General features: G+C 36.0%; 1 protein-coding gene across 7 annotated transcripts in view; it reads left to right on the forward strand.

The window, feature by feature from the left end:
* ATRNL1 (attractin like 1) overlaps positions 1–23748 on the forward strand; it is a 529120-nt gene that overhangs the window by 432938 nt on the left and 72434 nt on the right. For 2 of the 7 annotated variants that reach the window (XM_027647920.1, XM_027647922.1), the window contains one exon: positions 8420–10310. The exons of 4 other annotated variants lie outside the window; for them this stretch is intronic. In XM_027647920.1, coding sequence (XP_027503721.1) covers positions 8420–8479 — 60 coding nt within the window. In that variant the 3' untranslated portion in view covers positions 8480–10310. Of the gene's footprint in view, positions 1–353; positions 462–8419; positions 10311–23748 lie in introns of those variants that run through there. One more of the 7 variants, XM_027647921.1, reaches the window with a different exon arrangement.

The following is a 23748-nucleotide window of genomic DNA, read 5'->3' on the forward strand; positions in this document are numbered from 1 at the left end:
AGAGGACAGATGACTTTGTGGAACTTACTGTTTCTGAGAGAGCTCTAGGAAAAAAAGATAATATTGGGGTTGTCTAGGTGGCAGTCAGGAGGGTTATATGTTATAATTAGGTCCATGAGTAACATTTGAGTACAATTCTGGTTACCTCTGGTTTTCTTCATCAGTTTGTACTGAGTGTCTGTATTTGAAAGCTTTTTCAAATATTATGATATATGATGTGTGGAGAGTACTAAGTAACTGAGTACAATACAAGAATTTTAAGTTAAATAAGATAATTTTGGTCTTATGAGTCACGGTTTCAAGGAGGTGTAAGGTACACAGAAGTCATCCAAATGCCTGCTTTCTTCTTGTAGAACTGGCTGGAGGAGAAGCTGGAAGGAAGACTGGGGCTCTGGCTATGTGTCTGAGCAAGAGGTGGTGTGGTAGTTGAGCTATCTCAGAAGGAACACTTTAAATACCTTTTTCTTTGTTGCTTCCTTACCTTAAAAACAATCAAGGATTCTCTCAAAATCACTTCTACTGTCTACTAATTACTGTCTACTAATTACTGTCTACTAATTACTGTCTACTGATTACTGTCTACTAGATAAAGCATGAGAGATGTCGGACATTAAGGTGGAGAATTTTTACTTTTCTAGTAGATAATATAATTTAAGTTGGAATCTGACCTCTGGGGATAGAGGAGGGCTAACATGAAATGCTACTACAAAATTTCTGGTGCATACTTTTTTCAGACTTCTTTTAACAGAGGAAAGGATGTGATAAATCAGTTTAGATACCAAAGAACTTGATTGGGATGCTCAATTTTACTATAATAGCCTAATCTAAAACACTCAGTCCTTTTCAGCTCTTCTATACTCTTTTGAAATTGTTCCCAACAAGAACAATCTCTAAAAATGGGGCATTTGAGACGAGTTAATGATGCTATAGCTACTCAAGATAACCATTGCCTAAGAGTAGCGTTTGCTGCCTAAGCAAAAGACTGGGTACACTGAATAGTATCAAAGGTGTTCTGTAGCAACTTGGAGAGACTTGAAAAGAAAGATGTATCTGCCATTCAAAATGCTGTGCAGTTAGACAAAACCACAGGTTTAAAAAACCGACTACTTCCATGAAAAAAGAAATGCAAAGTGAAAGAGAGGTTAACCTAGTTTTCAAGTTCACTTCTGCTTAGATTTTGTATCAAGTTAAAATCCAGGAATTGGGAGTTCCTTATTCTGGCTTAATTTCACTTTCAACATTAATTCTTTGATATTTTTATCAATGCTTATTCCACTAAGTTTGTTCAAAGGCAATCTCATTACATCTCTTCCCTCACTCTCTGTCAAAACTTTTCATGCAATTAAATGCTTGCCTTTCAGTTACCAACTGTGGTGGTATAGTGCTGTATTGAAATATGTATCCTGCATAACTTAACTTGCTGTGAAAGTTTGACTTACCTTGTTGATAAATTAGATTTAAGTGCTCAGTGTGACCATTAGCAATTTCTCCGTAATTGTGAAAAGTTAAAACAATATGAGAAAGGAGGCTATTCAGTATTTCAAGAGAGGTTTGTGTGTGAAAGGGAACTGCTGAAAACAAGATTTCTCTATGGAACTGAAAAGCAAAATTAAAATATTTTTCCCCCGGTCCATTTCTGTTCTTTGCTAACACTGTAATCACTTCAGTATTTAACTGAATCTTGTATTCTTTTTGGAAGGGAAGGGAAATGTGTCTGCATATGAGACAAACTGGTTGGGGTTTTGTTGGGTTTTTTTGCTTTGTTTTGTTTTTATTGTTGTTTTAGAAGAACAAGACCTCAAACTTTCTAACCTGAACTTGAGAAGGCAAATGCTGTCATCTTAGACCATTATATTCCTCCTCCGGTAGGTTACCTAACCCAATTCCAGCCTGCCAATGAGAAGGTACATCCCTGAGATGTTCTCTGGCACAATTTTGCCCATCTTTATCCATTGCCAAGTCTAAACTCCACTGTGGGAGAGGAAGCAGCAGTATTGGAATATCTTTGCAAGTTTCTTTCATTCTGGCAAAGAGACGCAGTTGACTCCATTAGTGATAAACATTAGAACACCGCGTGCTTTTTACTTCAGAAGCTCTTGGCCTTCAAGGTTACATGTGTATTTCTAATCAATTTAGAAAAATTGAAAGAATCAGGAAAAGCCATATATATTGCATGCAGAGATGACATCATAAGCTATTGTGTCTTTTATTTATTAGGGTATTTGAAATTCTATTTCAAAACCACAAAACTTGCTGCCATTTTTCATTCACTAGCAAATTAGTCTGTGCAAATAAAGCATTTGGGGGAAAACAACTTGGTGGACAGGGAATAATCTAACTAAAAGTGACTTCTTTTGGAAAAAAATACTATTTACTGGTAACAAAGATGAATTTTTATTTTTTTTTCTTAATTTTGAGTCAAGATTTGTGAGGCACAAAGTCTACTTTCAGAGTGTTGGCACTGGGAGCAGTCAGACTGGTGACTGGGAGGAGGCAATGAATAAAAATAACATTGAGAGCAGTAGATCATCTTAATGAAAACATATGCAGTGATAAGAAAATTTAGGCCTTCTACTTTAAATTATCCTATTGCTGGCAAGCTGTTACTGACCCCCTACTAAGTGAAAATGTTACTGCCTGGTGTTATATACCCCTTCCTGAGCAGACCTGCCTGTTCAGGATGAAAGGATAGGCAGTCACAATAAAGTTTGCAATGCCTTCTTTATTTCCACACCTTGTTTTATTTCATGTTCTTGAATTTAAGTCCAATCAGAATCTGACCGCAAATTTTCACGTGATTTGAATGAAGGATGGTTTCCCTCCCACTCCAAGAGTGCTATATAAGCACAAACATTTTCAAGCAGTAATATTATCTAGAGTATAGGACTACCTTCTTCTTCCTTTATATTGCGTGACCTTTCATTGCCATGCCAGTTTAATTAATGTTGCATAATTGCATCCCACTACTGATAAAAAGCTGCAGAGCTGCAGTGTTGTTTTCTTTTGTTAGTCAGGGCCAATTATCTGTAAAGTCACCTTTTTTGATTTTCTACAATCAATCATCACCAATGTACATTAAAAAAAAAAAGCTATTTCATCAACATGTGGATTTCCCTCACCCCACAGTTGTGTGCATAAATACAGCAGTGTCCTTTCTGTCATTATTTTTTCCCTTAAGTAAGCAATGACTGACAAAGACTCGCTGGAGCTGGATATCAAGCTTCCTGGATAAACTTTAAAAATTTGAGATTTGAAATTTATCATTAGGTTAGTTTCTTCATATAATTAAGATATTTCTCAATGGGGAAAAGCATGTGAGTAGTGCTGTAGTGCATGGGTTGCATGTGCTGTGCTGCTACCTGAAGGTTAGAAGGGACCCCCTGAAGGTCAGGAGCATGGGGAAAGCTAAGCAATCGCTGGCTGCTCTCTGGGCCACAAACCTACAGTGACTGCCTGTCCCTGTATGCATATACTGATTCTAATTTTTGATGGAAATGTAAATTTCTTCTGAATATCAAGATTTGACTTTACATTAATACACATCAAACCTGTCTAATCAAGACACACCTTATACTTTCTATTCTAAAAAGTTTGATGTAATATGAGGAAAAAGTATTTATTTTTTTGCATACTGTTCCTTTTATACCAGTCTCTTGTAAACTGTTATTCTTAGCAGATCATCTTGACTTTGTGAGTTGGTTTCATTTACACCCAATTTAAAAAAAAAAATCAAAATTTTATATATGTTGGTAGATAATTGTAACTCTAATGTTGTTGACATCCTTCCTAGCTGTACATCTGTATAAGATTTGGCAGTTTTTCCCCTTTAAAAACAGCGTTTCTCTTTAGTCATTTCAGTGTTGTCTGGTTGAAGATAAAGAGCTGAAAAGAAAAAGCTACAGATAAAGAAAAACTTGGACTTTAGAAAAGTTGGGCATTACTGGAGGTGGATGCTATGTTTTAAGAGGTATTTTAAAAGTAATTCTGTATGTGTAGCTTGTGCAGGCCAAAATGTAGAATGCCTTAAAGTACAGCTTCAGAAACGTTAGATCTTGATGAAAGTGTTGGAAAGACTTCTACAGTCAGTGTCAGTCAGCCTGTGACCCACTCAGATTCTAAGCAGAGCAATGATCACAACTGAGCATTCATCCTTGAGATGAATACAGTAAATTCAGGAGGGAGATGTGATCTAGTGAGGAAATGTGGTACTTTGCTCTTCTCAAATAAAACTGAGCAATATAATCTGACTATAAGTAAGATCTATACCCCTTAGCAGAAGAACACATCAAAGCTTTTTATGGCTACTGCAGTTAATTGGACTATTCTAAAGATCTGTATATCAATCAACAGGCAAGAGTCTCCTTTAACTATGTAATAAGCAGTGAAAATCATAAGTTCAGGTATCTAATCCTCTGTAAAACATTTGTAGGCTCCTCAACTAGTGAAAAAATCTTAATAGAAGTTCATTTAACCAACAGAGCACTGGAGTGTTTAAACTACTCATCACATGGGAGCAGTAAGAGGACTCCCATTATCAACCTGGTTGCAAAGCTAGCTTGCATGCTTTCCTTCATTTCCTCTTCCTACACCTTTCTAACACTTGGATTGATATTGCATAGCACGTGCACTTGTGAGTCATGTTATGAGTGCAGAGAGCAGAGTAGTGTCTGGCAGTTCAGTAACACAACCTGTGCAAATAATGTCACTTTGTGGTGCTGTGACATCTTGTGAAAGAGTAATCAAAGCCTCTTCCTCCTGCTGCTCTTAAATATGACAATAGGCAAATGTCCCAATGCTGAAAATGCTCGAGTCAAAGCAGGGCCTTATAACAGGTCAATTATTTCAAATATCTGGAATTCATGATGAAAAACAGCAACAGCTTTCAGGAAATATGCACGTGTCTGGCAACTGCTTGATCAGTTATGACACTCACTGCCAAATAACATGTCCCATCAGGTTTTGCAAGGGGAAAGCTTGAAACAGGTGGAATATTTTAGTTACCTATACTCCATGACAGCCCAGTTCTCAAGAGATCTAACAGGCTGCCAATTGCTTGATTAAGTATGACATCACTGGCAAATATCACAAGGTAGTAAGTAATGACAGTATAGGCAGAAAGCAGTACATAGAGCAGATGGATTGCTTCAATTATTTGGGACCCTTGATGAATAAGAACTTCAACTGCCATCAGCAGATCCTGTGGCAGGCGAGTAATAACTGCACTGCTATGACATCACTTTAAAATCTGGTGTGGCTTAAGTATTTCAACAGCTGGAAAGCTCAGATTTGTCTTAGCACTGGCTTGACCTACAGCTGGCTTTAGTGCTGAGAGGGGAACACTGAGAAAATTGTTTGTGAGTGCTTCCAAGCACTTCATGGCATTTCACAGTTTGTTTTCACACTGCAACGAGAACATTGACCCAGCTCCAAGCTTACTGTTGGCACCTTTGGATATATATATATATATATATATATAGATATAATTTTTTTTTTTTTTTACTGCATTTTCCAGGAGTCAGCTGGGGAAAACTGAGAACTACTTACTGTCAGTGCCAGGACAGAAAGCAATAGCTTAGATCTGTTTATAAATAAATTTAGGAAGGCCTCAGCATCCAGAAAATGATCCTTAATTGCGTAATATACTAGGTCTAATATCCGATAGGCCTGAAATTTGTTGGGGGAAAAATGACATAAAAGCATACACCCTCATTTTGTCTTCAGTCTTCTTCCAGTCTGCTGCTCACACAATTATCTTTAATTTCTCTTTTACACTTGTCTTGATGTTAAAACAAGCTTATGATTTTTGCTTTTACAAGAAGATACACTGTACCTTATATCACTATCCTCTTTCAGATAAAAGTTATTTATTGACTCTGATGCACAGAAAACTAGATTACACATGGAAACCTAAAGAACAAAGGACACTAAAGAATTAATGAACTTGAGACAACTAGGGTTGTTGTTTTCTACAAACCAAATCCCATCAGAGTTTTACCAGATTTAAAATCTGATATCTGCTTTGTTCAGGACTTGAAGGCAGAATAGAGAGTGAATAGGAAGCTTCTGTTTGAGCTAATACAACTTATCATCTTTCAAAAAGTTAATGTTTTAAAGTACTTGATTTCTGAACCTTTCAGTGTCTTTAAATTCACCTCAGCACAGAATCGATAGAGAAGTATTTTCTGTAAGTAATTAGCCCAGTTATGTAAACATAGCATAATGGGTATCGTTTATGTTAGAAGATGGATTTCCAAGAATTTATAATTAAAATTTTAATTCTTTCTACTCTTACACTGAAAAAGTAGATAGAACCATAAAAGAAGAATCCTGAGGGCAATTTAACTGTATTACTTCCAGAACGATAAAAACCACAACAATTAAAGGTTTTGTGGAGGCGGGGGGGGGGGGGGGGGGGGGAAGAAGAAACAACCCCTTTTTCTTCCCCCTCATCTTTCTTTGAGATAATTAATGAGGGGTATTAATTACATTCCTTTTAAGGAAAAAGTAATCCTCATTAATATCCTATATCTGACCTGTTCACTTCCCATTGCAGGGGAAATGGTTTCTAATTTGAGATCAAGAAATGACTTTTGATAGGAACAAATATCACAAACTGATGCAGAAATATGAGCTTTTTCTCCATTTGCTATTGGTTTGAAATCTACAGAGTACCAAACACTTGTCACTGTTGGTCATTTCCATTCAAAATTGAATAAAAGTTATGAGATAATCTTCTTGCATGCTTTTACAACTTTAGTGTAATGACTGACATTTTAATGGCACTCATGTGGTCACTGCTTGAGATCGGCTTTCCTTTTTTTTTTTTCCTTTCCTTTAATATTCTGACCATACAGTATGTACTGTTAACTCAAAGTAGTTCAGACTCAGGTGTGGATTTAAGTTGTTACACAGTCTGCTCTTCTATTCACATCAGGTTTATGTCTGCCCTGTGAGTCAGAATGCTAATAGTTATAGTCCTAACTTAAAAATCAGAGACTTTAAAATATTAGGGTTGAATTATACCCTTTCTCACTTGTGATTCACTTAGCTAAGACAGAAACATGTTTCATGCTTTTCTTGTAACCATCAAAACTTAAAAAAAACCTCACTCTAAAGCAAATTTTAAGAATTCCCTTCAAAAGCTGCAGGTATAGTAGTAGTAAAATTAATTATTTCAATTATTGTAATAAAATAATGAAAATTGACAGGAGGTGTTTTTGGGGTTTGTGTTTTAGTTTGGTTTGGTTTTTTTAACTCCAGTTTAGTCTTTTCATACTATTAGGACAAGATAGAAACAATTTGTGTTCTAGAAACAGTTTGTGACCCAGTTGTTTGGTAGGGTCTTGCAATAGCAGAAGCTTGGTAACATAAAAAAACCCATAAATAAAAAATTGAAATTACATTTGCTTTGGGTGAAAGAAGGATATGAAGAGAAGTAAAGAATAAAAAAATAATAAAAGCAAAGAACTCAAGGTGACTGCGGGGCAGTAGGCTGAAAAGGGGCAGGAGATCCACAATGGGTAGAGAGATTCTGGAGACCAAAACAGTTGTGAATGATGCAGAGGGAGAAAGGCCAAGATGAAAATCATAAAGGTGCTCGTGGAATAAAAAGAAGGGTAGCAGGGAGAGGCTACCTGTAGAGAAAAGCTAAAGAAGATATTTGGACAGAAGGAAGAAAGGAAGAGATTAATAGATGGCTCAGGGAAAATATAAAAAAAGTAAAAAGGAAAGAAAGGATTGGAAAACTTCACATATATTTAAAAAAAGGAGATGGAGAAATTTAAGTGAGCTAGATGATGTGGAATAATGACGGGCAGGTTAAAGAATGGGATTTCTTTGAAATCCAGATTAGCTGACACATTGGGGGGTTTTAAGGCAATCATAAGTTAAAATTGCAGGGTTTTTTTGCTTTGTGTTCTATAGCATTATCATGCACCATTTAGTAACTATCTTGTTTCCATACAGAGGAAACTTTGCTTCTCCCTACTCCAGTAAAGCAATTTAAGTGGATACAGAACTCCTCATATTCTAGAGCCTTGTATTCAAAGTACTATGTAGTAGTGCAATACACAGATAGGATCTTATATCACAATTTTTATCACTTTAGAAATGTTTTCCCAGGAAAGCTAACAGGCAGTCTTCTAGACAGCTGTCAGCACAGGAGAAAAATATTGTATTTATATGTGTGGTTTTCCAGAAAGCCTATTTCACCTCGGAAACCTTTATCTATAGAGTTGACCAAAACTAGAACATCAAAAACTATAGAAAAGCTGTTTCAATGTGCTGTGGTTTTAATTGAAATATCTCTGAATTCATTTTGCACCTTTGACACAATGCTGTCATACAGTGGTCCTAGGGATAAAACCATTGAAGATTGTATTTGAAGGAATGAAGATAGTTTTTATTGGTGTTCTTTTAGGATCGGCCACAAGGACTGAATAATGCTCCCAAAGAAATACGTTTGGATGAAGATGACTGAACATGCAGATCCAAAGGCCTTTTAGGATATGGTGAACCTTTGGCCTTGGATGAAGAATGTTCTTGGATGAAAGAACTCCAGCTGAAAGACTTTGTCTTTGCCTTTTGCCTTGAGAAATGCAAAGATATGAAAGACATAAAGGAAACAAAGATTTGCAGCTGAATTCTTGCAGGGTGCAGTGACAGTGGCTGACAGTGACACGCAGCCAGCCTGCCTCAGTACTATGGAATGTCAGATGCTTGTACACCTCACCAGTCTCCTATGGCTCCCCAAAAGCCTCACACACATTTTTATGTTTTTCTGCTTTCTATTTGCAAATTAGATTAGCAAATTTTAATTGCATAGTTTCTGCAGTGATGTTAGCACCTCTGGGATTTATGTGTGTCGTGTTCAGTTCAAAAGGTAAATGCAGAAAATACTTATTATGCTTGGTTCATCAGATTACAATACTATGCTGGTACTTGCAGCTGAACAGGCAGCTAAGTAATAATCTTAGCTTTTCCTCATGGTTAATGACTTGCCTAAGTTTAAAATGGCAAGAGTTCCCTCACTGAGTCAAGGAACTGACATTCACAGTATGGTCAGCTGTGGCTGCCTGGGCATTCAAACAGATTTCTTGCTCAAATATGTTTAACTATGTTAAGTCAATAGGAGGATAAGTAGTGACTTTGTACATTTCCTTACTAAATATTCAAGATACTTGAAACTTGATTATACATTTAATTATTTCACTTCTTGAAGTGTCCTTATTTTCACTTTTAACAAGTCATAACTCTGCTAGACCAATTATGTTTAATATCTTAGAATGACTTGAGCCTCAGAGTGCTAAGGTTGACCTTCAAAATGTGTCTGTATACAGACATATCACCTAACCATGTTAGTTACCTGAGTAATTCTGCTAATGTGTCGAAAAACAATTACTACATACAGAGAAATACTGTACCAAAGTTAAAGGGCTTACTTTGCCTTTGTCTGTCCTTGAATCAATCCACATGGAGAGAGGTTTAGTGATTTTCACTGTCCTGGGTAGAATTATTAATTCTCCTGTTTCCATACCAACTCCCATGCCATAGTACCTTTTGTGCCAACTGGGCTTGCTTAGTAGGTCTGCAAGAATTTACAGTATCTCTGTTCTAAAATGTGACCCCTAGCCTATGTAGTCACCACATTTCTCAAAGGACAGACCTGAACAGAAACTAATCAAAAAATGCGTCCCCCTCCAGGGTAGCTTAGGTGAGCCAAGATGAGGACATATTAATTTAATTCTCTAAAATGCCCTCTGCAAATTAAAGTCTTTCTTCACCAGCTCTGTTTTTTCTTGCCCTCCCACCTGGTCTAGCTTTACAAATACAATTCTAGAAGCTGTTTTGAGCCAAGAAGTAGACTTGATAATAGGGACACTGACTCTTAACAAGCCTTAGCTTTTGACCCGAAGGACTGGGAGACATGAACCTATCATCAGTTATTGGTTTTACTTGCTTGTCTTTTGCATCTCCCTGTATCTCTTCCTCTCCCCCTCTTTTCTGGCCTTAACTATTCATAAAAATTGTGCATGACTATTGGAAATGTCAGCTACTGCAGGGTCTCTTTGCCAGCCTGATTAATATGAAATCATTCCTGTTGAGGTATATATGTGTGTGTTCATGTGTGAAAGTTGTTAATATAAGCTGCTACCAACTTGTAAAAATGCATTGAGACCATTGGAATGTGTGTATACATAAAGCAAGCTACAACGTAAGATTTCTAGATGCTGGACAGTTAAACTCCATTGTTTATCACTGATTATTAATGTACTGATGCTGTTTTGTTACTGAACTAATAAAAAAAACCCTTTACCAGTGTTTTGCTATTGCGTAGTGTGTATGGCAAAGAGGTCCAGAGTGTTTCTCGAATAGGATACAAAATACCAGAAGATATGTCTGGCTTGACCAAAGCAACATGTTTTTACAGTAATCATGGCTCAAAACCAGGTAAAGTCAGTCATAGGTTAACTTAAATATCTATATAACTTAACTTTTGCTCTCTATTGGCCACCATTATAATTGAGCAGCATTTCTGATTTTACAAATTTCTTCATTTCAGACAATGTTTTTGTGTGGCTGTGAGCTTCTCCTAAGATTGGGTCTACTTCTATTTCTGTGCCAGAGGGGAATATTTGCTTCTTTCACAGAGTTATTTTCCATGGGATTGTTCTAAACAATTTGCTGAAGATAACAAACCAGACAACTTCGCTGGTTGGATATGTGACTTTCATTCCAAGTTACTGCTTTTTTCTTCTGATGCTAGAGCTACCATGTTCTTTACAGATCTGTTGCTGGTCCCAAGAGGTGAATAGTAGTCAGATTAGACCACAAGGTGTTTCCTTTTTCATGTGTTTTCCAGATGTTCCCCTTATCCACTTTTTTTCACCTTGTTTTAAGCATCAGTAGTATGGTTGTGTGGCAAAATGTGGTGTGCATTTGTCTCCTAAGTCGCTTGTGTAGCTTCATCTCACTTTGATAGAAGTTCCCATGCTTATTTACTACTACTCTACCTAATTCAAAGCACTATAAAACATGATATAATTTAAAAGGAACGTTACAGGAAGAATTTCTAAATAATCCTGTGTGTGAGGATTTCTCATATATTTCCTGTTTGGGCCCATGCTGCGAAGTTCCTTACTTCAATCAGCTCTGATAGGTCTATCTTCACATAGAAAGGACATGGGAAAAAACCTTTTTAGTACTCTTCCTGTCTTCTTTATTTTTCCTTTTTCTTTTTTTTCTTTTCTTTTTTTATCTTTTTGTTTCGGGAGTACATAATAATCCCTTGTGACTTCCACTATATCTGAACTTCTGTGTTTGACTCTTGATTAGGAGGTAGAAAAATCCTACTTTGTATGCAAGATGAGACTCAGCTTTTGTTTAGAAACACTGAGCCAACCTTAAGCAAATTTATATGGTGGCTTTCTTTTTGCTCCTGTTTTCTCCTGTTTGCTTTTGTTTGTCAAAGAAAAGCATAAGAGGTGACATATCTACTCCACACAGAGTAGATGCTTGGTACTGGGGATTCATTTATCATGAAGACACAACATAACAAGATCCTGAGGCTGAGCCTGAAAGTCAGAGAATTTGATCAGGAAAGATGATGCACATTTTCAGAAGCCAAAGTATTTTATTATTGGAATGCATCATTCTGGGAATATGATAGATTTTCCATTAGTGGAAGTCTTTGATCAAAGCTGCATATCTTCCTAAAAGAGGAACCGTCTCAAGAGCAAGCAGCTAAGTCTGATACAAAAATTACTGAATGAGGGAAGTTTGCCCTTTTCTTTATGCAGGATGAGTCAGATATGAGTACCATAATACCACAAACAGTAGTATTGTAGAACAGTGAGATTTGACTTTTGCTACAGAAGTGGCACTTGAAGAAAATTATTAAAATAGAGCCTAAAGCAACTACACCTCATGCTGCTGGCATCAGAGAATGTGTGTGAGAAATGTTATAGTTAACTTTGTTAAGAATAACCTTGTGTCCATGCAATCTCAGTAATGTCTGATGAGGCAGACAGATACCTTTGTGTAGGCAGAAGACTTGAAAAAAAAAATTGTAGCTGCTTTTAACTTCACAGGTCGGAACTATATGTGTACAGGGATGATGTTACTGTGGAATTTCTTCTTTGGTGGCTAGAACACTTACCAAGAAAGACTTGGGGTTTTAGGTCCTTTTCAGTCTGAGATGTTTAACCCTAAGTGTTGGAAGAGGGACACAGCTATCATGGAAATAAGTATGTTGTATGGGTTTTATTATTTCGTGGAGTGCATGGTGCTCCTCAGGCTAGTGCCTGTGCTGTGCTTTTTCTGAAGTGACAGCTGAGGCCTAAAGCAGTGGCACCCCTGCTCCAAAAAAGGCTAAATTGCCTGGATTTCAATTGGATGTGTTCACAGGATTCCCACTAAGGAGAACTCTTCTATCACATGACATATGTTATGGTATTAGGTCATAGACTCATCTTTACCACTGAAAGATTACAAACCCCCTATAACCTTGACCCTGCATAAGCTTAATGCCTGACAGAAAAACTCCCTTTGGAAATTATGGCGACTTTGTTTTAAATTAGCCAAATTATAGTATCTTATTATTCATAGTTCTTGTTATTGATGTGGTTAATTAAAATCTTTAATAAATAATCTTAATATAAGTAATACAGAACTTGCCTTTGTCAGAAATTAGGCTATTTTCAAATTTTTATGTTTTTCACAGGCATCCTCATATAATTTCTGGTTGTTTTCCCAGTTTCAGAGATGTTCTAGAGGTGGTTTTGTGCTCTGGGTAGCAATTCTTTTTCATTCTGGATCTCTGTGATGGTCACTCATCTCCCAGATCTTACTGATCTTGGGTTTGTTGGTTTTTTGGGTTTTTTTTTTTTGGTAGGTGTGTCTGACTTGTGCACAGACAACTGGAACTGGAAAGATTCTGCAGTGCTCAATGCAGTTTTGTCTTTCTGGGACAGAAAGCCTTTCTAGGCTTCAGAGATGAAGTTAGTATATTATAGACCTTTCCTTTGCATGGTTTTGACCTCTTTTAATGAATATCTGTGGATTGGTCTTTTAAGCAGTGCTGTTACTTGCCTTTCATCTCTTCAGCTTCACTTTTGCAGCCTCAGTTTTTAGCTAGGAGATATCAGAGAAATGACCAGGTGATAACTTTGTTTATGGTAATCTTTTCTCCTGCTACATCTCTCTTCCTGGAAAAGTTGGAACCTTTTATTTACCTTGTGTATCATTTTATTGTGGAAGTCTGTTACTGTAAATGTGGTCACATTATTAACTTTTATTGATAAATGTCCAATATTCCTCCTTCTGATAAGAGCCACTCTGCTTTCATGAGATGCTATTGCTATGTGATGTGGGAGGAAGGAGAGAGAGGGAGAGACCAAAAATGTGCAAGGAATAATTTTCCTTCGGGAGTCAGGGAATGATTTTCCTTCATTGCAGTAACAGTTTTTTGAGAGCCTGAAAGAGACAATTTGCTCCTAAATACTTTCTGCAGGCAAAGTATGAACCGTAAAATGATCTTGACACCAATATGAAATGCAGCAACTCTGCTGGTCTCGTTGTCCCTTTCTTCTGTTGTCCCACATATTCACATCATGTCACGGGCAGCTTTCAAGGCAAAGTCTTTTAGGGTGTATGAGACTAGGCTGCAGTTCTGAAATAAGTCTGTAATTCTTCTTCTTTGTGTGTTGAGCTTCATAACAAGCCTAGCTACCTCCTTTTTATTAGAGATGTCACGTTTTAACATTTCCTCCTTTGTACAAACTTTTGTGTTGTGTTGCTCTTCAACAATGCTTCAAAAACCTCTAAGGTCCATTCCAACCCCTTAACATTCTAAGTTCTTAGCTATGATAAAAAAGGTGTGTGCTTCAGAGCCCGACACCTGAGTTATTTCATGTTGCTGCTTCCAAGCAAGAAGGGTAAAATAGAGCTTTTAAAACAGTAGATCTCTCTCAGACTTGAATATTGTGATTTATTTTTTTTGTAAGTACAGTTACTATTATCTGGAAGCTTTGTATGGGGTCTTGGAGGGCACTCTGAAGTTAGTGTACAAATTTGGGGAAAGAATGTGTCCACATAAATTCTATCCCATCTTTTCCATGGAAGTTTCTACCCAATTTTTAGGTATTTCTCTGCCAATTTAGGCTTTATTTTTGAATATTCTGAGGTGGGATGCCGGAGGAGGACCTTGTGCTGTTTTATGACTTAGCTTATATCTAGTTCTAGGTTTTTATAGATGTGAATATCACAATAATATGTGAAGTGTTTTAATGACCATGAATTAGTGGATTTTTTCCCCTCTCAAGAAAAACATCTTCAAAAATCATTGTTCAGACTGAGATACAAGCACTTTTGTAAACCTTATTTTTTCCTATTTTTCTTCTTTATCCACTCACCCCCACCTCACCTCTCAAGATATCATTGCCTTCTCACAAGAATATTTACTGCATGAAAAAATATCCACAAGGAGAGAGGCTAGAAGTGGTAGTAAAGTGATAGGCTTCATTTTGTACCAAGTCATACACAATTTAGTTTTCAGACAACACAAAAAACCCAAACAAACCCAAAATGCAATATAAGTTGTCAAAAAGCTGACACTCTAAATACCAGAAAATATTAACATTTATTGTCAACAAAAATACAAAGTATGAATCACTCCATCTCTATGACACATTTCTGAACTGCTATACACAGTACAAACTATAGTGTTTGATGGTATCAGAGATAATAGTACTTGAGTTCCTCTCTGAGCACCTACCATTGTTGCTAAAATGGTCCAATTGTCTTGGCTTACACTATAGAGCTGCAGAAAAAAAAATTATTAAGATTCTGAGGTCATCTTTGCTAAAAATGAAATCTGATAAAGAATTCTTAATAACTTCAATCAAAGGGAGTTTCATATTTTTAATTACATTCTTATTTAAAAAAATAATTTACATCTATATGTAAAATTTTAATTTATTTTCTTAGTGCCTTGCAGAATATTTCCAATGTGGCATATCCTTTTTTACCAATTCAGTTAGGCCCTACTCAATCCTGTATTTTAATTCCTTTTGTTGTCAGGTTCCTGATAGGCACATCAGGAATACTTCTTGTGCTAAGCATCCATGTCAGTCCTAAACAGAGGAGGCAGAAATATGTCAAGAAAGGCTAAAATATAAAAATCTGGCCTGTCTGAAAAGCTTACGAGAAATTGTCCTCCTTTAGGAAGGCCATCACCTTCTATTTTTCTTCCATTAGCTCTAGCTGGTTGGTCTCCTGTGCTTTGAGGAGAGGGAGGAATAGCTTCAGAGAGAACTGTAGGAGGTGAAAGTCTTTCTCTAAGTTAGCATCTTGTTTCAGTTCCAGGGAGAGCACTGAGAGATGCTAAGTATCCAGAGTGGTTCCTCATGTATATTCTGGAACAAAACAATATTATTTGGCAATACTGAAGGAAAAAAAATTTAATTCTAAAGACTTGTGTGGGAAAATCACTGTTGCTTTCAGAGAACAGTATTCAAAAGAGAAACAGGCACAATACTGGAAGATTTTAAACTATACAGGGGTGGGGGGAGGAGATTTGTTTTATTTAACTCATTAAAAAAATAAATCCTCATTTTGATGGGTGTTTTGTGGGATTTTTTATGTGGAGCTTGGTGTTTGTGGTGAGTTTTTCAGTTTTCTTAGCAGGTTTTTGGTGAGGTTTTCTTGGGGGGGGTGGGTGGTTGGGGTTTTTTTTTAGAGGAAATAATCACAATTCACTCTGGGGAAATTCAAACGTATTAGGAAATGTACTGTGATATTAATAATGTATTTTTTATTTATTATTAATATATAAGAAAAAAATTTAATTTTGCTTTGAATGCTGACTTTTACCCTAACTGCAGGTGCACAATTTCTGCCTCTGTAATGCAAAGTTAGATGGGAAAATCTCTGGGAAGGGTGGTTGCAAAATCCCTGTGGTTACTGAATGTTGAAATGGAGCAGATACCAAGCAGGAGAAGAGGGTATAGAACATCATAAGGTCTGTTATAAATAGATTAACTTACCTAGAAAGAAAACAAATTAATTGTAAATCAGAAGAGAGAACACTGATACTTACATAGATTGCCTGGCATACGGTGTGCATTCTTTGAGGATGAAAAGGTCATTGTAAAAGCATTTTCAAAATAGAAAGGCATGTTTTCTGTGTCTCTGGGGTTAACTGCAGTATTAAAAAATACAACAAAAAAGTTTTTTTAATTATGTTCTGTTTAGGTTGTCTTCATTATTACGATGTCCCAGTTGCCTCCAGCAGTTCATTAAGGAATGCAAATAGTATGCAACTTGTAGTCTGTTCTTTTGACCCTGCACATATAAAGCATCTGAAAAAGATGGCAAGTAGCTGATTCTGTTCAGTTTTGCATTTTCACCAACAGGACCGCATCCCTTTTATCCGATCCCTGGTGCCTATACAGAATTCTAGGAGTCAGGGGACCTCCAAGGGCCATTAGAGACTGAATTACAAAGAGCCCAGCTGAGTGTGCAATTACTACAAAGCCTTTCTTAAACTAGTTAACTGGAAGACATTTGGTGTGGATATAATTAAAGTAGAATGGGAGGCAATACAACTTGTTTGTTTGTTTGTTTTAAAAAGTGAGGTCTGAGGAGAGATTACTTTTGCCCAGTAAGATCTACTTTAGTTCTTTTCCTCTGTGAAAGAACAGAGGATGGTGCTAAAATTAAATCCAAAGTCACTGAAAGTGCAAATCACACTTTTTTTAGGAGGAAAGATGCAATACAGTGGAATAACTTCCCAACACAATTAATGTAAGTACTGCTGCTGGAAAGAGGTGAATGATGTAGGTTGAAAATTATAGTTGAAAATATGTAGTGTGGAGCAAGACATTGTTGAAAGAACATTAAAGTGGCCTGTCTATACAGTTTCTACCGTGACTTCATGTTATTTTTAAAACTTCTTTTTGGCATAAAACAAGATTGTGCAAACTGATGGTGATATAAGCAGCATGTTGGATGATACAGCCTGAAAATGAATATGCTAAGAAATCTTCAAATCAAATGCAGTTGTGTCCAGGAGGAAACAATTTGCATTAGAAATGTTGCTGTAGCTTGCTGCACAGCCTTGGCAGCCCACACTCCCTCTGCTCTGTGTTATCTCATTAACATTATTATTTGGGAGCCAGAATCAAACACTTGTACTGGGTAATAGTTATGACTACTTGACACAATGTCAGTAAAATGCATTTTTTTAATACAATTAGAATTTTGACAGGAAAGAGAGGAAGAGGCAGAAAATGAGAAATTAGTTGTTTCCTGTACCTCTGTCATTGCACACATTAAGCTTCGCTGGTGCATTTTGCATGATCTCATGGCAGCCTGATCACTGTCAAATTTAAAGGCAGGATGAGCAAAACAAGGGGTGATGAATTAGAAATGTTGCTGGTTAAAGCAGTAGACCATTTAGATTTTCTAAAACACAGGGGGTCTGAGACAGCATACTGTAATTCTGATCCTGTTGGGGATCTGGGTTTATAGAAATCTGAATTTTCAGATACAAATTTTTACTCATTAGCCTGGATTCTCTATAGAATGACACTGAAACTTTTTATTATCAAAAGGAAGTAAGTGGAAGTAAATTCTAATGAGGATTTAGGGTCACAATAAAATTAAGTGTTGTTTGCTTTTAGTTTTGGTTTTTTCTTTTAGAAAAAAAAGAGGAGTGATTTTCTCACTTAAAAAAAAAAAAAAAGAAAAAAAAGAAAGAGTCATCCTCAAGGTCTTTAATATGGAGCTCAGATTTCAGAGGTCAATGATCTCTGCATACAGACAGACATCTGCTACCAGACCTCCATCTGGGACAGATACTGGTGAGGCTAATGTCACTAGGATTAAAAAAAAAAGAAAAATCTAGTTTTTCCTGTGTCATTTTAGAAGAAGGCATTCATTAAGAACTGATGTGTCTGCTTATAATAATCAAATAATAAATAAGATTTTCAGCAAAATGCATTTATTCAGCACTTCTCAGGGCACTATTCAAATCTTCTCCTTTGGTTTTAAAAATCAGATAAATTTATTATTTTTTTCTCTTGCTGCTCTTTCATATCTTTATTGTTGCATAATTTGGTGAACTGTTATGCTTTATTTGGGTTATACAATTGTGATTCCAAGTGAAATTAGAATTCCCAATGAATTACATATAGTGCAAGCATATGGTAAGGCATATTTATTTTATAGTTGAAAAGAATGGGCAAGGAAATGGAAACAGAGACAGGTGAAGTTACTTAAGGAGGGTCACAGAACAATTAAGTGGCAGAGCAGAGATTTTTTTCCAGCGAGATTTCCTGAGACTGATCCAATCAGGTGAATTGAACTCAGCAGTGTGGAATTTCTCCCTCTGCTTTAGGTAGAGATCTAAAAAAATAAAATAAGCTTGCACAGAACAGAACACTGATTCATATGAAGTAAATAATAATGAATTCCCTCTCCTGGTTTCTCTGTTCCCTCATTTTTCTTTTTCTTTGTAAGATTCACATATTGCTTCCATATATAAAATTACTCCATTCATATTTAAAGTTACGAAGTGATTATGGTAGGTTGCTTCTAATTCTTGACTGTCACCTCCTGAAATTTTAAGTAATTACTTATAGCCTTATGATAGCACTGCCACCTTATTTTTCTTTTAAGATCAGTGAAATATAAAAGTATATAAGAAAGTATAAAAGTCTACCTTGTTCTTTTCTCCAGTGCTTTTGGAAAAGCTCATCCCAAACTACAAGAAATATTAGAAAACACTTGTTTGTGTGCTCCTCCTCCAAGACTGACACTGACAGGAAAAAAAAACAAAAATAAACACAATTCATTTGTTTATTTCACTGAAAGTTGAAACTGAATTTTGACAGCTAGTAATGTGGTCAATATTGCAGCTTGCTAATGATTTATGGGTTTAAGTGTGTGTTTTGCTCTTCGGGCTAATGCTGCAATCAATATGTGTGAACTTGTCCATTGTCTGTTTGTACTGTATTATTCAAACTTAAATGCTGGGTTCTATCAGATAATCTAAACAGAATTCAGTAACTCTGCAATATTCATTAATCTCCTTTTCTTAACTCATGTCACTCTTTTAATCAGACAGTCTGATTCACCATCTTCCTCTGACATTTCAAATCTCTGACAGCATGCTATGTTTAGACAGTGTCATGGCACTTTCTGCAGATGACGATAGAAATGTGGGGTTTTTGGTGTCTCATGTTAACAGATGTGTATGGCTAGATAGTGATCAGGTTAATTAGAATGAAGTGAAATAAATCTCAGCTTGAAGGGATCATATCCCATTGGAACTGCTGCTGTAGCAGATACAGCAGGTGACGCTTGATTTGAAAAGTCCCTGTAAACATAGCTGTGCCGCCCAAAAGCATTTCATCTCTCAGCTAACAGGAACTCAGGCTTCAATCTACAAACCCAGACTGCTTTTCTGGTTAGTCATAGCATTTCATACATTTGGAAAAACATAACGCTTATGCTTGAAGTGAATCAGTGCATACAGTTTTGTTAGGAATTGCCCCTTCCTGTACGAATTTCTCCTAACATATTTATTGGGTCACTCTAAATCCATCATTCATAAAGTATGAATGTAACTATTCAGGTGATGACTACAGATTTCTCCTAATTAAGAAAATAATGCAATATTCAAATGACAGTATTCCCTGAATTCTCATACCCTATTCTTCCATAGTGATGTTTCAATAAAATGTGGGAAAAAATGAGGTTCAATAAATGTTATGTTTCTTTCCTAAGACTAGCTAAAAATTGTCCTTATCAGAGTCACTTGTTAAAAGATTAAGCCTATACCGATGAAAAAAAATGGGAAAAATAATTCAGTTTTATGTTTTCTATACTCTTGCAAAATTTACCAGTAACATTTATCTGGTTTATTATTTTAATTGTGGGAAATATATAGGGAAAGGAATAAAATTAAGAAATTTTCACATTTTTAAAAAGGTACAAATACATAAAATGAGCTGGGTTAGATGTTTGATGAAACATCAAGCATATGGTGACAATTTCTGCCATTGATTACTCTATAACTAGTCAATGCAGAGAACTGTAGAGGGAACTGTAGAGAAGGATCCATTATCACAGTTTTCAAACAGAGGAACTGTGTATATCTTTTGATGCTCTTGTGTTGGAACAGCACTCTCAGAAGGGTCTCATTGGTACTCCTAAAAGTACTCGATGGAAAATTTTTGATAGATTTCACTTTTCACACCAAGAACCATGGATTTTAAGCAACTGGACTTTCCTGTGGGTGGGAAAGTTATGAAACAAATTTGTGCAATCTCTGTAAGGTGTAAAATATTAATCTATATACACTCTGTTCACATGAGACTATAGTGTGAAAGAAACAGTAGCTAATGCTCAAGTTAATGGCTACTTATTTTTATAGGTGTTGCTTGAGGTAGTTATGCATGTATGTGGATGGTAAAGCAAAATATATATTGTGGCTGAAAATGGCCATCTCCTGCAACACTGTTATCAAGGGATCAGGAAGCCTCTCTGATTTCTGTTACAAAGCTCCATCTTTTTGCCTGTGCATTATCTGTTGGGGTTTGTGGGGTTTTTTTGTTGTGTTTTTTGGGTTTGTGGTTTTTTTTTTTAATTTAATTCAGTGCTTTTGGTTAGAAAGTGAAGCAAATTAGCAGGTATTTGCACTGTAGGTAGAACAAAGCATCTGCACAGCTCTATGGAAACCTACAAAAAATTGCTGAAACTTCATAGCATCGTACTAACATAAGTACATGATCCAACAGACATAACTGACAGCTCTATAATTTTACTTTCCAACATAGTATTCTTGGAATCTCATAAAAATGCAAAATGAATTCTTGCTAGCAAATCCACAATGCTATATGCAGTTATATTCTCCTCAGTTATCAATGAGAATTTTTTTTCAAGGAGGATTTAAAAGTGGATGAAAAGAGGGTCAAATAACATTTAGTCTTGATAAATGTCACAAAAAAAATAGGAAAATTGTCGTTATGAATTGGATAGATACATTTCAAGTTGTGCTTTGAAAGTCTATTTTTCAGGATCAGTGATATGCAAGTCACTGGAAAATGGGTTCGGGAGTGATAAATATAAAAGTATATTGAAATCTACTAATATTTCATAATAGTGGCATAAGGGGAAACAATTGACTGTATCTTGTCATATGGGAATACCTTATAATCTAACCAGAAATCAAACACAATCCTATTAATCTATATATGTTTATAAGATGGCAGAAATTAAGTCATAGGACAATAATACTAGTTCATAAATCAGTAAATGAGATCAGATAAATAAAATGGTGAGATTTTGTAAGTGCACATGGAGTGCTTTTGTTCTCTTTCTTGGCTTGCATGCTCTTTTTTTTTTTTTATCCCCTTTTGGAATTTTTCTCTATTGGCTGAATGTTTAGAAGGAGGAATATATTAAATGTAGAATTTATGAGAGCTTCTGACATTTATGGTATTTTTGATTAACAGTTTTATTAGTCTTGTCTGAAAAATAATTCATTATTTTAGCTTTCTTTTGTAGTTCTCTCAAAAGCTGCCATGATCATCAAATAGATCAGGGCATGTAATAAAAGCCGTACTGCCAGTAGTAGAACATACTGTCATATAACCATTAAGACTGTTCTAAGAGCCAAAATGTTGGAACAGAAAGTATTTTTAATGACTTGAAATTGCTTGAAGTGCTTTCTGAGAGCTGAAACGTGTTGATTTATTTATCTAGTGTACTTACCTAAATTAATTTGGATAGAGCTACTTTGGGTTTAATCCTCTTACAAGTGAAATTTATGGTAGAATTTTTTAAATGGCATATAATACAATGTCTGATGGAAAGAGTTAAATAATACTGGGCTGAGTATTGTCATTAAATAAAAAAATGTGAACAAACTGGCCAGAAAAGCATTAAACAGTGCATCTTACCTGGATTATAGTTATAATTTTTAGAAGTGACTTTGCAGGAAATGCTAAATGTCAGTACTATCGTCTCTCTATCTACTTTTAATTAGTGTTTTAGCACAGCAACTGTCAGTAACTCAAGTACATAAGCAGCTGTTTTAGTAATTTCGTATCATATCTATATGAATTAATTTATTGTAACATCTTTCTTTTCATTTAGCACGCTGAGAGGAAACTTTTATGATTTCAGAAGCCTCACGGAAAGTGATATCTTTTCATTTCTGCATTTTCTGTTCTGGCATGTCCCAGGCCAATAAAAACTTTCAGTTATTGTGTCACTCATAAGTGAAGGTTATTATGGCAGGTTGTGCCTAATTTATTTTCAAATGTGTCAGCATTATGCAATGATTGCCAAAACAGCGGTACCTGGGAACTGAGTTCGAAATGCAGAAAAGTGAGAATTGCCACAGAGCTCTGGAAGCACATAGTGCTTTCACCTTGCTGTGAGCAAGGAGTGAGAGCAGTTACTTTTACATTCTGGTTTTCTTCATTGGTAAAGTTAAGGGGGGTTTTAGATCAAGGAAGATAAAGAGCTGATATATTAAAAAGCGTCTCCCTGGGAGGGAAGTAGTGGCCATTTTTCCTGCAACAGACCTAGTCTTCTAGAGAAAACTGAGACAAGATGGTTAAGAGGTTAAAGATATATATCCTGCTTACATAAAATTTAACTCACCAGCCTGTTAATCACATACTCAGTAGGAAAAGAAAGATTTCCCAGAAAAGCCATATATTTTATTAAACTAACTAATGTATTTCTGAAATAAAAAACAGGCCAGCTTTCAGGCAAAAAAAGATCTCTTAAGTCTGAAAAAAGAAATTACAGTCTTCCAGTCAAATACAGGTTGTAAAAAAATTAGACTAAGTTTGATTAGTATAATAACAGAAATAGCTGGTTTGAGGGAAACTAGCTCCTCTAAGCAGAGAGACAGGTTAGCTAAAGAACGTGTAGTTTGATGTTCTCAGCTAGTTAGCGGCACTGTTGACTCACAATATTTTCAGTCCTCTGCATCAAGCCTCTATCATTTGTACCTTTCACATGTGCCCCCCAATATGCTTGAACAATGATTCTGTGAAATGAATGAAGGAATTATCGTACTCTTAAAAAATACCTCAATTTGCCTTTATTTTTCTGGGTTATTTTTAAGGTAGATCATTGCAGCTGTCCAGCTTTCAGGGTACGACTACATGAATAGCTGTGCTGGGAAATCCAGCACAGTGTGCTGTGATGCAGAGATGAGAAAGGTAACACCAATTCCCAACCCAAGAGCTGAGCAGTTAGTGCACATGGAATTTTAAAGGAGTTACTGTGCTTTAAAACTGGTGTCCTAAGTCTGTTTTCTTTCATATGAAATAATTTACGGTAATTTTTGCACTGAAGTACCATCAACAGACATGGGATGACACAGCACATGCTGCAGAGAGGAATATATCCTTTAGCTTTCAAACTAGGATTTCAACACTGTCATTTAAAAGATTTTCAAAAGTATCCAAAGGCCCTTAAGGCCTGAATATGTTTAGGAGGGAAGAAGGTAACTGGAACTCAGGTGCAGTAGACCAAAAGCATTCGTAAGGTGTGAAAAAAATTGAAATTAATTTGGGTTAATGGCCATAGTCCATACTATTTGGGGTAATCAGTGTATCTGCTACTCAGTATAAGAGCCTTTCTATGGAAGAAAACAAGCTAAAAGACCTCATAATTGCTGTGTACTCTTTACCATAAGTGGCAATATAAATTATTGTAAGATTT

This window comes from Corapipo altera, unplaced genomic scaffold (assembly GCF_003945725.1).
Source record: "Corapipo altera isolate COAL_440 unplaced genomic scaffold, ASM394572v1 56, whole genome shotgun sequence".
NCBI classification, from domain to species: domain Eukaryota; kingdom Metazoa; phylum Chordata; class Aves; order Passeriformes; family Pipridae; genus Corapipo; species Corapipo altera.